Source organism: Panthera leo, chromosome A2, assembly GCF_018350215.1.
Source record: "Panthera leo isolate Ple1 chromosome A2, P.leo_Ple1_pat1.1, whole genome shotgun sequence".
Classification (NCBI taxonomy): Eukaryota; Metazoa; Chordata; class Mammalia; order Carnivora; family Felidae; genus Panthera; species Panthera leo.
Window position 1 is genome coordinate 33,358,884 of NC_056680.1, and position 12,980 is coordinate 33,371,863.

At 38.3% G+C, this 12,980-nt stretch overlaps 1 protein-coding gene across 3 annotated transcripts in view; it reads left to right on the plus strand.

Annotated features, from left to right (window-relative positions):
- Positions 1–12,980, plus strand: part of SLC25A26 (solute carrier family 25 member 26) — a 136,817-nt gene that overhangs the window by 10,074 nt on the left and 113,763 nt on the right. For all 3 annotated transcript variants that reach the window (XM_042929921.1, XM_042929923.1, XM_042929922.1), the window contains exons 2-3: positions 4,383–4,539; positions 8,994–9,103. In XM_042929921.1, coding sequence (XP_042785855.1) covers positions 4,383–4,539; positions 8,994–9,103 — 267 coding nt within the window. The remainder of the gene's footprint in view (positions 1–4,382; positions 4,540–8,993; positions 9,104–12,980) is intronic.

Here is a 12,980-nt window from a genome sequence, read left to right on the forward strand (position 1 = left end):
TGTAGTTTGTTTTTATTTTTATTTATTTTTTTGTAGTTTGTTTTTAATTCAATGTACCTTTTTAAGGTTGATTTGTAGTACCTTCTAACATATGGGTAGTAACTTTTTATTAGGGTCATTGATTCATTCATTCTTCAGATGGTTATTGAGTGCCTCATGTGCTGGTGCTGGGAACTTACTGGTAAACGGAACAGGTCTGAACCTTACAGTCTGGTGGGATCAACAGACATCACATCAAAGGTCAGATGCTCAACTATAGAACTAAAACTGTGATCAGCATGTGCAAACAAGAGGGTCTAAACCTAGACTGGGAGATTGGGGAGCATGTGTACACAGTCCTAGACATGAGGAGGGTCAGGTGACATGGAGGAAAAGAGAATCAGATGACATGGAGGAAAAGAGAGAGCAAGGGGGCAGGAAGGTGCCAAGCAATGGGCAGCAGTGGGCAGTGGTGGTAGAGCCAAGGGGGAGTTGGGGACCAGAACTTCCAGAGTTGTAGGCTGTGTGGTGATTTCGTTCTTCATCCTAAGGGCTCTTGGAAAGGTTGGGAGACTTACAGGCTGGAGAGTGGCAAGATGAGATTGAAATTTGCATTTCACAGAGATGCTGCTGCCATGAGTGTAGACAGCCCAGGAGCTCAGCAGGGAGGAGGAGTGGTGGGGAAGAGAACTGGTATCCCAGGAGGGTGAAGTCAGCAGTGGCTCCTTTGTTGTGGAGAAACCTGAGGAGGGGTGTTCTCTAGGAGAGCCATGTACATGGTGTGACTGGTTCCTCCTAGCTGTGGTATAGTCCTGCGGCCAGTGATGATTCTGCTTAGTTAAATTAGACAGGTGGTTTGGTTTTGTCCCGTAGTTGAGCAGCAGTGACATTTTTCTGGTATTGTGCCGGCCTCCGTTTGAGAAATAAAGGTTTTATAGCACGTGATCTTGAATTTTTTTCAACTCTCAGTGTAATTTCCGAGCACTCATTAGATACTTCTTCTCTACAGCCTGTCACACTTTATTAAGTTAGAGGCCTATTTTATGTTAAGTTCTCAATACATTGGTATGTTGTAGTGAGGCTTACTAGTTATATGGGTTGTGTTCTGTATATTTGGATTTTGTCAGGTTCTTTTTTCTTTCAGTGTTTTTATTTATTTGATAGAGTGTGCACACATGAGCGTAAGCAGGGGAGGGGCAGAGAGAATCCCGTGCAGGCTCTGCTCTGTCAGCACTAAGCCCAACACAGGGTTTGATGCCATGAACTGTGACATCATGACTGAGCCACACAGGTGCCCCGAATTTTGTCTAGTTCTTAACTTGAGGTTTTCAGTGTCAGCTACCACAGATCTTGAAACTAATCATTTGCCTGATAACCTTTTTGATAAATGATCATAAATAAAACAATTTCTCTGACTAAAGAATGAAAGAATTTAATAGAGTTCTTTATATTCAACTGATATTGCCATGGGCATTTTGTACATAATTTTTTTTTTTTACTTTTATTTATTTTTGAGAGAGACAGAGACAGTGTGAGTGGAGGAGGGGTAGAGAGAAAGAATCCCAAACAGGCTCTGTGCTATCAGCACAGAGCCTGATAGGAGGCTTGAACTTGTGAAACCGTGAGATCATGACCTGAGCTGAAACCAAGAGTTGGATGCCTAACCGGCTGATTCACCCAGGCACCCCTTGTACATAATTATGTACAAAACAGTATTAATGTAAAATTATAAGCACTCCCTAAAGTTTTTATTTAAATTTTAAATCTGTTGCTGTGTGGCTAAATACATAGGTATTTTTATTCTTTTTTTCTATTCTCTGTTAGCTGTTTTGTGTTTTTTCAGTCTCATGAATTTAAATGACATTTGACTTATAGAAGTTTGAAATCTCCAGAAGCAATTAGTAACTTTTGATTCATGTTTTACTAGCTAAACAGATTGAATCTGGTTATTTTATTCTCTGAAGATAAGAATTCTGATGAAAGAAGCATTAGAGAATCAATGCATGCAAAGTAGCCAAATAGATTAAAAGACTAATTAACTTACTGATTAAAACTTAGCAGTAGATGGCAAGCATCTCTCCGAACCCTCTCCTAGGATTAAAGAGAAAATCAGAATGAAGTGGAGAATGTTTTTAAAGAATCTAGTCTGAGCAGACATTCCCACCAGGATTTTCGTTTTCCTTGTGTTTTAAGAAAATGAAGAACATGCAAAATATTTTAATTATGTACTGAATCTTAAAAAACCCTTTAAAAATAATTGAGAAGAATGTTGGAAGAGATTGGCTCCTTTTTTTACTGGCCTACATTACTTATGAACATACTCCTATGACTTAGAAAAGGCCACCTTTATTTCCAGAAAGAAAGCCCAGCTTTTTGTCATTCTTTTACTGCCTCTTGTGGTTTTCTTCTGGCACATCTGTGTAATGTTTTAGTGACCTCATTTTAGGTCATTTGCAGAGTAGACCTTCATGGTCTACGAGGCAGTCATGTTTCTCAGGCTGATCATATAGTACAGTATTAATGTTTATGGTAATGTGCTTACCTATTTCTCTTAAAATAATTTTTAATAATTTACCTATGCTAGTTAATGACTGGATTTCTCATGAGAGTAATTTCATTTTTGCAGTGAACTCTTTATTGGTTTTATGGTGAGTGGTAAGTAGAGCAGACAGTGTTTATTATGTACTGAGCTTTGTACCATCTGAACCTTTCATATACCCAAAGGATGGAAAAACTCATCATTTTGAATTTTGCCTGTGTGTTTGAATAATACTGATTTTTCTTTTTCTGAATCTTAGTTTTTAATGTATAGTTTTTTTAAAAGTATATTTCTACCTTCTGATAGGTAATATATCCATGTGGTTCAAAATCTGGAGGATAAGAAAAGTTAATGATTCGTTTTAAAAATTACTATGTAGCAACCGTATTGAAAGTCTTTTTTTTCCTCGTAATTCTTCTGTCTGCCCTTGGGAAACAGGTTTCGATTCACATTTTTAAAAAATGTTTGTTTATTTTGAGACAAAGAGTGTGAGTGGGGCAGGGACGGGGGGGGGGGGGGGGGGGGGGGGGAGAATCCTAAGCAGGCTCTGTACCGTCAGTGCATAGCTCGACGTGGGGCTCGACCCCATGACCCTGGGATCAGGACCTGAGCCAAAATCAAGCATCGGATGCTTCACCAACTGAGACACCCAGATGCCCCTGATTCACATTTTTAAATGATGCCCTAAGACTTTGTGTATTGACCTTTGACTCTGTACTTGAGTTGATATTTTTACCTAAAATTGTTTTCCTGAATTTCTTTTTGCTTTGACTAAGTTGTAACCAGTTTAAAAAAAAAAAAAAAATTCTACATATACTCCACTGTAATCATTACGTGAAAACTTAGTTTTTAAAGTGCACCTTTCTAAAGCAACATGATGTCTCTTGGGAGATGACTAGTTGGGACCTGGTTTTAATATTCTCTAGGAATTTAGCTCCCCCTGCCCTGCTTTTATTTACTTAATTAAAAAATTATCAAGGAATTTTTAAATATAAAGGAGAGAGAATACTACAGGAATCCTTAGATGTATGAATCTTAAAATAACAGATCTAGATTCCCAAGGACCATTACCTATTTATTCATTAGACAGCGAGAGCGAGCGAGCAGGGCAGAGGGGCAGACAGGGAGAGAAAAAGAAAAGCAGGCTCTCCACGCTTAGTGCATAGCCCGATGCAGGGCTTGATCCCATCCTGAGCCTAAATCAAGAGTCCAATGCTCAACCGACTGAGCCACCCAGGCACCTCCCCATTACCTATTTTAAAATGACAGTCTCCCCCAAAAAGTCTTACTTCGGGTTTACTACTCATTTATTAAAAAGGCAAAAATATAAATTTGGTCTGATATGGAAAGATCAGCAAGATAAATTAAGTGATAAAAGTAAGGTGTGGTGCACTGCATTTTGTATATACCTTTTTCAAAAAAAAGGAAAATACATATTCGTGTTTGCTTGTATATACCTAAAGTAACTTCAGAAGGATCCAATAAGCAAACAGCAGAAGTGGGTATCTGAGTTATTAGACAAGGGAAGGAGGCTTTGGACTCTTAACCTTTCTGAGATTGTTTGCTTGTTTACTTTCTGAACCGTGTGAAAGTATTAAAAATGAATTTAAATTTGATTTTAAAAATAAAAAAATATTGAAAAATTACAAGTTAAGAATATAGCACAATAATCATTATTTCCCCAGGAAAATTTATAAATTCAGGTAGAAGGTCTTTTGTTTGACTATACCAAATAAGTTGTGGATCAATAGGTATGAAAAATGTGCTTTAAAGATTACCTTTTTCTTATCCCTACCCCCCAAATGGCAGGGTAACCTTTGATTGTAACTTTATTTTCCTTTCTCTCTCTCTCTTTTTTTTAAAGGCTGGTGGGATAGCAGGTGTCTCTGTTGACTTGATATTATACCCTCTGGATACCATTAAAACCAGGCTGCAGAGTCCACAAGGATTTAATAAGGCTGGTGGTTTTCGTGGAATATATGCTGGCGTTCCCTCTGCTGCTATTGGATCTTTTCCTAATGGTAAAATTTATGTTGATATTCTTGTCCGTGCTAGAAAGCCAACATAATGAGGTTTATTTTCCGGATGGTATGTGGTGTCACCCCGTGTAGAATCGCTCATGTGTTGTAGCTTATCTTCTGAATTTGTTTTCTATTCATTAACCCATTGCTTTTGAATCACTAGTGTGAGATCCTGTTCCACTCTACTTGTAATAGAAGTACAATGGTTTTTAAATGGTTTTTCCTGTTAAAATCCCCAGTTAGGAGCTTGAAAATGTTACTCTAATATTGGTTGTCATACCGTAGAGTAGTGGTTCTCAACCTTGCCTGCGTATTGGAATCTCTTGGGAAGCTTTAAAAAATACTGATGCCTATGTCACCCTGGTAAATTTAATTGGTCTGGGTTTTGCCTGGGTATCAGGAGGTTTAGTAGCTTCCTAGGTGATTCCAATGTGAAGCTGAGTTTAATAACTACTGCCTTGGAGATTCTTTTGGAGCAGGTGAACCTAAGAGGCCTTAAACCTTTTTTGTCTTAACTAAATTCCGCTTGTATGATGCAACCATTTCCCACTAACCTTCTCCTGGATACTCCCCTTCAAATGTCTTTGCTTTTGTTGTAGCTTTGGAGTCACATTATGTGATTTTATGGCCTTATTTTGTAATCAATATAATCTGTTTTATTTAATCCACTTGTTAGTATACTTACTATTTTAATTGTTGACTGATGGTTTCAGTGGTACTCAAGCAAACCAAGCAAACAAAACCTTCCCCCATCCCCCAATCCCCGGTTATAGAACCTCAGCTCTAGGAGATTCCTAACCTCTGGAGTCTGGTTTCTTTTTTCTCAGGATAATTCATGAGCAATTCTTTCCTGGTAACCTGGCATTTAAATGTCCATCTGTGTTCATCTGGAGCACAGTATTCACATAAAGGTTGGTAGTGCAGAGAGAAATTACTGTTTTGGTCCTTTGGTTTCTTCCCCCAGCAGCCCATAGAACAGCCAACTGTTTTTGAGGTTATCCTTGAATTTTATTTGTCTTACTACTTTTAGTAATTGACTGTAGCAAGTCATTAGCACCCACTCCCTGCCAAGTCCAGTTCTATATGTGGAAGAGAGACAGTGGTTCCTAAATTTGACCACAGTACACCCAATCACCTGAAGACATTAAAAAAGTATAGACACTGGTGTCTCACTTCCAGAGATGTGATTTCATTGGGCTCAGGTGTGGCCTTGGCAGTGATGCTTAAAGTCTGTTTTTATAGTATTCATTGTTCTAAAGTTTTTTTTTTTCTCATACATATTGCACCGAGGAATTAGTATTGGTAGTATTACCAGTAGTCCAAGGAGTCCATGGTGTTTTAGGCTCATGGGACTTATTTTAAATTCTTGCCAGCAGGACTTTAGCTACATGTAGTTTTGAACTTTTGCACGTGTGAGAAAATGTTTTTCTTGCCGTACTTTTTTTGTTTTTTCACCATCTACTGAACAGCAGTGGATGAGTGATGCTGGGTAGATAGTGCCTGTGTTTCAGAAATGGCCTTTTTGTTCTTCTGGGAGTTTTTGGTGACTTGAAGTTTTCTATCTGGCATCTTTTTTTTTTTTTTCCTTGTACTATTTAAGTTAAGGTTATAGTTCAGGTTGTAATCTGAGTACCATACACCGATGTAATAGTCAGTGTTTGTAGACTTTTCTGAGAACATACAGTGGTCCTCCTTATCCGTGGTTTTGCTTTCAATGGTTCATTTACCTGTAGTGAACCGTGCTCCAGAAGTAGATGATCCTCCTCCTGATGCATCATCAGAAGGTCGTTAGTAGTGTAATGCTATGTCACAGTGTGTATGCCATTCATCTTACTTGATCTCATCGTGTAGGCATTTTTATCATGTTACATTATCACAAGAAGAGAGGTGAGTACAATATAGGTATTTTTTTTAAAGTTTATTTATTTTAAGAGGGAGCACACGCAGGCGAGGGACAGAGAGCGAGAATCCCAAGCAGGCTCCATGCCGCGAGCAAGTGCCCAAAGTGGGGCTCAAACCCACAAACCGCGAGATCATGACCTGAGCCAAAATCAAGAGTCAGCCACTCAACCGACTGAGCCACCCAAATGCCCCCAGTATAGGTATTTTTGAGAGAGAGCCCACATTCACATAACTTTTATTACAGTGTATTGTTATAGTTGTTCTATTTTATTGTTGTATTGTCTATTGTATTATTATTGTGTATTGTTATCATCGCTTACCGTGCCTAATTAATGAGTTACACCTTAGCACAGATAGGTATGTACAGAAAAAAAAATGTATATAGGGTCTGGTACTATCCATCATTTCAGGCACACACTGGGGGGCTTGGAAGAAATTCCCTGTGGATAAGGGAGGACTGTAATATTCTGCAGGGGTCAGGAGTTGGGGATGAAGAGAACTGAGGGTTGAAAGAAGAGGCAGAAGACCCCTCTTCAGGATCTTTACTCTTATTTAGAGGGGAACTTAGGGGACACACGCCTGGGTGGCTCAGTTGGTTAAGCGTCCAACTCTTGATTTTGGCTCCGGCCATGATCTCATGGTTCATGAGTTGGAGCTTTGAGTTGGGCTCTGTGCTGGGCCTGGAGCCTCCTTCTGCCCCTCTCCCCTTTGTTCGTTCTCATTTTCTCTCTCTCTCTCTCTCTCTTTCAAAAAAAAAAAAATTAAAAGGGAACACAAAACCATAGGTTTTTGTTTTTAAATTTTTTTTTTAACGTTTATTTATTGAGACAGAGACAGAGCATGAACAGGGGAGGAGCAGAGAGAGAGGGAGACACAGAATCCGAAACAGGCTCCAGGATCTGAGCTGTCAGCACAGAGCCCAACGCGGGGCTCGAACTCACCGACCAAGAGATCATTACCTGAGCCGAAGTCAGACGCTTAACTGACCAAGCCACCCAGGCACCCCGGTTTTTGTTTTTAAAGAGCTAGCAGACTCTGTAGGTATTAGCCCAACCCCTGTTCTTTGTTGTAACTTGTCCATAGCCTCACTTGGACCTTGTGACATCATTTGCAATTAGTGGGGCTTTCTTGGGTGTCACACAGGAGAGTTTTGGGATTTACATTTCTTTTTTGGATTTACATTTCTTTCTTTTTTTTTTTTTTTTTTTTAATTTTTTAACATTTATTTATTATTGAGAGACAGAACACAGAGCGTTAGCAGGGGAGGGATAGAGAGAGGGGAGACACAGAATCTGAAGCAGGCTCCAGGCTGTGAGCCGTCAGCATAGAGCCTGACGTGGGGCTCGAACTCATGAACTGTGAGATCATGACCTGAGCCGAAGTCGGTCACCCAACCAACTGAGCCACCCAGGTGCCCCTTGGATTTACATTTCTAAAGAATTTTGTCTATCACAAAAGTAGCGATACAGTCTGACTAGGTTGAGGTGGTTAACCAGGTAAACTTAGAAACTTGTGGCACTTTGTCCTTTGCCTGGAGGTGAAAGGAGAAGGGGGGTGGAGGGTGAAATGTGTAGCAGGTGCAACTTATAGCTGAATGCGGTTGCAGATATTCTAGCTGTATGTGTAGTGTGCTAAAGTAGGAAAAGCCTTATTGAGAACCACTGTGGGAATAGGGACCTAGGTTAATTATATAGAACTGTTTGCATTGGGACAGTGTGCCTCCTCATTTGGCCTCGTGTTTATTTGTTAGCAGCCTGAGGAGAGTTTAAAAGCCTGTTGATTTTAACTGTGGAGAACTGGTTTTCATTATCAAGCTCTTTTTTTGAGTGTTTTAGACTTGAATGTGATTGTGTTCAGATGTCCTTCAGAAGATGAATTTGTCATTCATTTATCTTTCAGGCCTTATCTTCTATGGAAGTGATAGACATCTTTTGATTAACAGTACATGACAGGTTTTAAAGCCCTCTTATATAGCTAAGATTAGTTCCTGGTGATAGGTAGCTTTTTTGAGATTTTGATTTGCAGTTGGAATTAAATAGTTGATTGTTTCCTTGATGTAAAGGTGAGTTGATGTAGTAAAAGGTAGCCATGGTTATTTTGAGTGAACAGAAATAAAACTTACCAAATAGATGTTTTATTTAATGTGTATGTTTCCAATCTTAACCTGTCTATAAATCAATGTAGCTCATTATTTTATTACTATACGTAAAGATACTTTGGATCACAGAAATTCGTATCTCATTCTAGAAAGCTTACTAAAAAATGTCCAGTGACTTGATACAAAATGGTGAATGCTGGGTTAGCTGTCAGGCTCCCTCAGGGCTGGGATCATGTCTTGTACATTTTCATAAGTCCGGGATTGGCTTTATAACATGGGCTCAGTAGATTCTGTAAGAGTGGGGCAGGAAGGAAGAATACATGTTAAATTATTATCTTTATTTGTTACCTCATAATTTAATAATTAGAGTTTAATTTTTTTTGAGAAACTTATTTCTTAACAGTTTGAATATATATTTAAACTTTGTGAAAGACTGGCTTGTTTTAAATTTCAGCTGCTGCTTTTTTTATCACCTATGAATATGTGAAATGGTTTTTACATACTGATTCATCTTCATATTTGATGCCCGTGAAGCATATGTTGGCTGCCTCTGCTGGAGAAGTGGTAAGTAACAAGTTATGCATATAAAATACTTAAGGAATGCAAACCGTGCTTATATCTTTGATACCGATAATACTTCATTTCATTTTTAAAAGACAGTCCATTTTTAAGTTATGAAAGTCATAAACTCCAATAAATGTAAATGGATTAAACATGATAGTTAAAACATAGAGTCTAGGTCGGAGGAAAGAAAAATCCAGTGATGTGCTGTTTTCTTTTTTTTCTTTTTTTTTTTTTAATTTTTTTTTTTAACGTTTATTTATTTTTGAGACAGAGAGAGACAGAGCATGAACAGGGGAGGGGCAGAGAGAGAGGGAGACACAGAATCTGAAACAGGCTCCAGGCTCTGAGCTGCCAGCACAGAGCCCGACGCGGGGCTCGAGCTCACGGACCGTGAGATCATGACCTGAGCCGAAGTCGGATGCTTAACCGACCAAGCCACCCAGGCACCCCTGGTGATGTGCTGTTTTCAAAAGACATGCCTAAAATGTAATTGCACAAAGAATAAAATTAAAGAGGTGGAAGAAGATATCCATGGAAATTGTGGTGGCTTTATGTTGTGTCAACATAAATGAGCTGGAACTCCATTTCTTAGAACTCCCTTTCCAGGGTGGGTCCAGGTTAGGCTGGCTACGAGAGAAACTTGTACAACAATCATAAGGTGGATGTGAAGCAACAGTTGTGTCGGTGCTCAGAAGGTTGGTGTTAGAGTCAGGCACTGTTGCAGTTTATGAACCTCCTCTCTGGTCTCCAGCCTCTCCAGTTCCTACTGGATCTTCTCTGTCAGCTTCTCTAGATTCTGAGTCAGATGTGTTGTCTCTGCAGTGAAGGATGCCAGCTTATACTGCAGGTAACCTGTATCATGAAGGTTGATGAGAAACCAGTGTGGCGGTTTATCCTTGCTCTTCCCCATTTCACACCATTTCATCCACCCCATTGCCTGCTCTCTGATTTCTTTCCTAACGCTGGATGCGGAAGCAACAATTCTATGTAACCTGCTTAATCAACTCCCATGAATACTGTTCACACCTTTAATAACTCTTTATTCTTTTTTTTTTTTTTAAGTTTATTTATTTTGAGAGAGTGAGAGTGCAAGCTGGGGAGGGGCAGAGAGAGAGGGAAAGAGAGAATCTGAAGCAAGTTTTGTGCTATTGGCACAGAGCCCAACGTGGGGCTTGATCCCACTAACTGTGAGATCATGACATGACCCAAAATCAAGAGTTGAATACTTAACTGACTAAGCCACCTAGGCACCCCAATAACTCTTCATTTTTATCATTTATAGTGGTTCTACTTCTCTGATCAACTCTGATACAGAAATACAAACTGAAAAAGAGCTGATAGAATAATGTCAATATCAGGCAAAAAAGACTGAAAGTAAAAAAACAAAGAGACCGTTGTACAGTGATACAGTGAACAATTATCTTGGGAGATGTAATAAACCTGGACCTGGCGTAAATAATATAGTCTCAAAATAAAGCAGAGATGGGCAGAATTATAAGGAGAAATGAATAGAACCATAATCTTTAAAAATTTAGTTTAACTTTTTTCTTTTCATAAGTGTACTCTCTAATCCCCATCACCTCTTTCACTCATTCCCCCTACCCACCAGACATATAATCTTTGTTGGAGATACTAACTTCTATTTGTAAAAGTCTTAAGACTAGGCAGACATGAACGTTTATTGAGACCATAGAAGATTTAAAAATGAAAATGGCAAGATTGGGCTAATGGATATATATTGAGCTCTGCAACTGAGACTTAAAGATTATTCAGGTCTTTTTTATTTTTTTATTTTTTTTTAATGTTTTTTATTTCTGAGAGAGAGGGAGAGACAGAGCATGAGCAGGGAAGGGGCAGAGAGATAGGGAGGCACAGAATCCGAAGCAGGCTTCAGGCTCTGAGCTGTCAGCACAGAGCCTGATGTGGGGCTCGAACCCATGAACTGTGAGATCATAACCTGAGCCTAAATCAGATGCCCAACCTATTGAGCCACCCAGGCACCCCTATTCAGGTTTTTTTTTTTAAGCATACTTGAAACGTTAATAAAAATGTATGACCCAGTAGTACAACAATGCAAATTTCAACAAGTAGTAAAGAGGCAATGTCATACAGATCATTTGGTATCTGATGGAGTAAAATTGGAAAGCAGTGACAAGATAGGCAGTCCGTCTCTACCATGTGTTTTAAACAATTGTCTCTTGTAAGTAATTCATTACCAAAGTGAAATCATGATGTAGGTGATAAACTATTTGTAATTAAAAAAGAATACAGATATTTTTTCCACCCAAACTAACACAGAGAAAGTTACAATACCAAAAAAAGTTCCCCACTGCCCTCACCCACTCAGCTTTCTTCCAGCCCCTTCTACTCAGTACTAACAGACATCCTGTAATAAAATATTTTTGTGTATCCATCCAGAAGTTGTCTGTTCTTTACTGTTGTTATTTTCAAATTACATGGTCTGGTGTTTATGTAGTCTTACTAAACCCAGAACTTTGTTATGGGCAGGGCACGTAACAAGAATGGACGACAAAGTGAAGAGAAGGGTCTTAGTATATAAGCCTGTTATCATTTCATCCATTTATATGATTTTTCTGTTTAGAAAAGTAGTGGTATATGTTTACATGAGGAAATTTGAAAAGTGAATCAGGCTTCATAAGATTTACATTAAATATGTGATACATTGTGGTTTTGTATTCTATGCAGTATTTTTTTTTTTTTTAGAAAAGTTGGATGAGAATCTATAAACTATTTTGGAATCTAATTTTTTACTTGAAAATACAGTGAATGGGGAAAGCAGAGATCATGATAGAAAAGTAAAAGTACAGATTAACTTTAAGAAGACAATTAAAAATAACAGATTTATTGTAATGTAATTCACAACCTATATAACTCATTTGGAGGTATAATCAAAGGTTTTTTTTTTTTTAGTATGTTCAGAGTTGTGCAACCATCACCACGGGCAGTTTTAGGACATTGTCATCTCTTCAGAAAGAAAGATCATACCTGTTAGCAGTTACTCCTCATTCCCTCAACCTTCCCACCACAAATCTACTTTTTATCTTTATAGATTTTCCTATGCTGGACATTTCGTATAAATGGAAGCCTCAACATGTGGTCATTTATGACTGGCTTCTTTGGCTTAGCATGATATTTTCAAGGTTTTATCCATGTTGTAGCATTGTCAGGGCTTCATTCCTTTAATTGCCAAGTAATATTCCATGTGGCTTGAATATTTGCATTATTTTATGGACATTTAGGTTGTTTGCACTTTGGGGCTGTTACGCTAATGTTCCTTTCGTGAACATTTTTGTGCAAGTCTTTTTGTTGATGTATGTATTCATTTCTCTTGGATGTACACGTAGGAGTGGAATTATTGGTCAAAGTGGCTGTGCCATTTTACATTCCCAGTAGCAGTGCATAAGGGTTATAGTTTCTGCACATTATTACCACGACTTGATATCTGTCTTATAAATTATAGTCCACAAATAGATGTTTGGTGGCATCTTACTGTGATTTTGATTTATATTTCTCTGATAACTAATGATTTTGAGCATCTTTTCATGTACTTAGGAGTTATTTGCTTATCTTCTTTGGGGACATATCTATTCAGATCCTTTGTTCTTTAATTGGGTTGTCTTGTTACTGAGTTGTGTAAATTCTTTATATATTCTAGATACAAGTCCATTATGAGGCCTATGATTTGTAAAATTTTTTTACCATATTGTGCTTTGTCTTTCCACTTTCTTAGTAACTTGCCATTTTCTTCACTTTGAAGCATAAATTTAAAATTTTTTATTTTACCTGTTTTATTTTACTTAATGCTTATGGTTTGGTGTTACATCTTTGAAACCATTGCCTGATTTGAGATCATGAA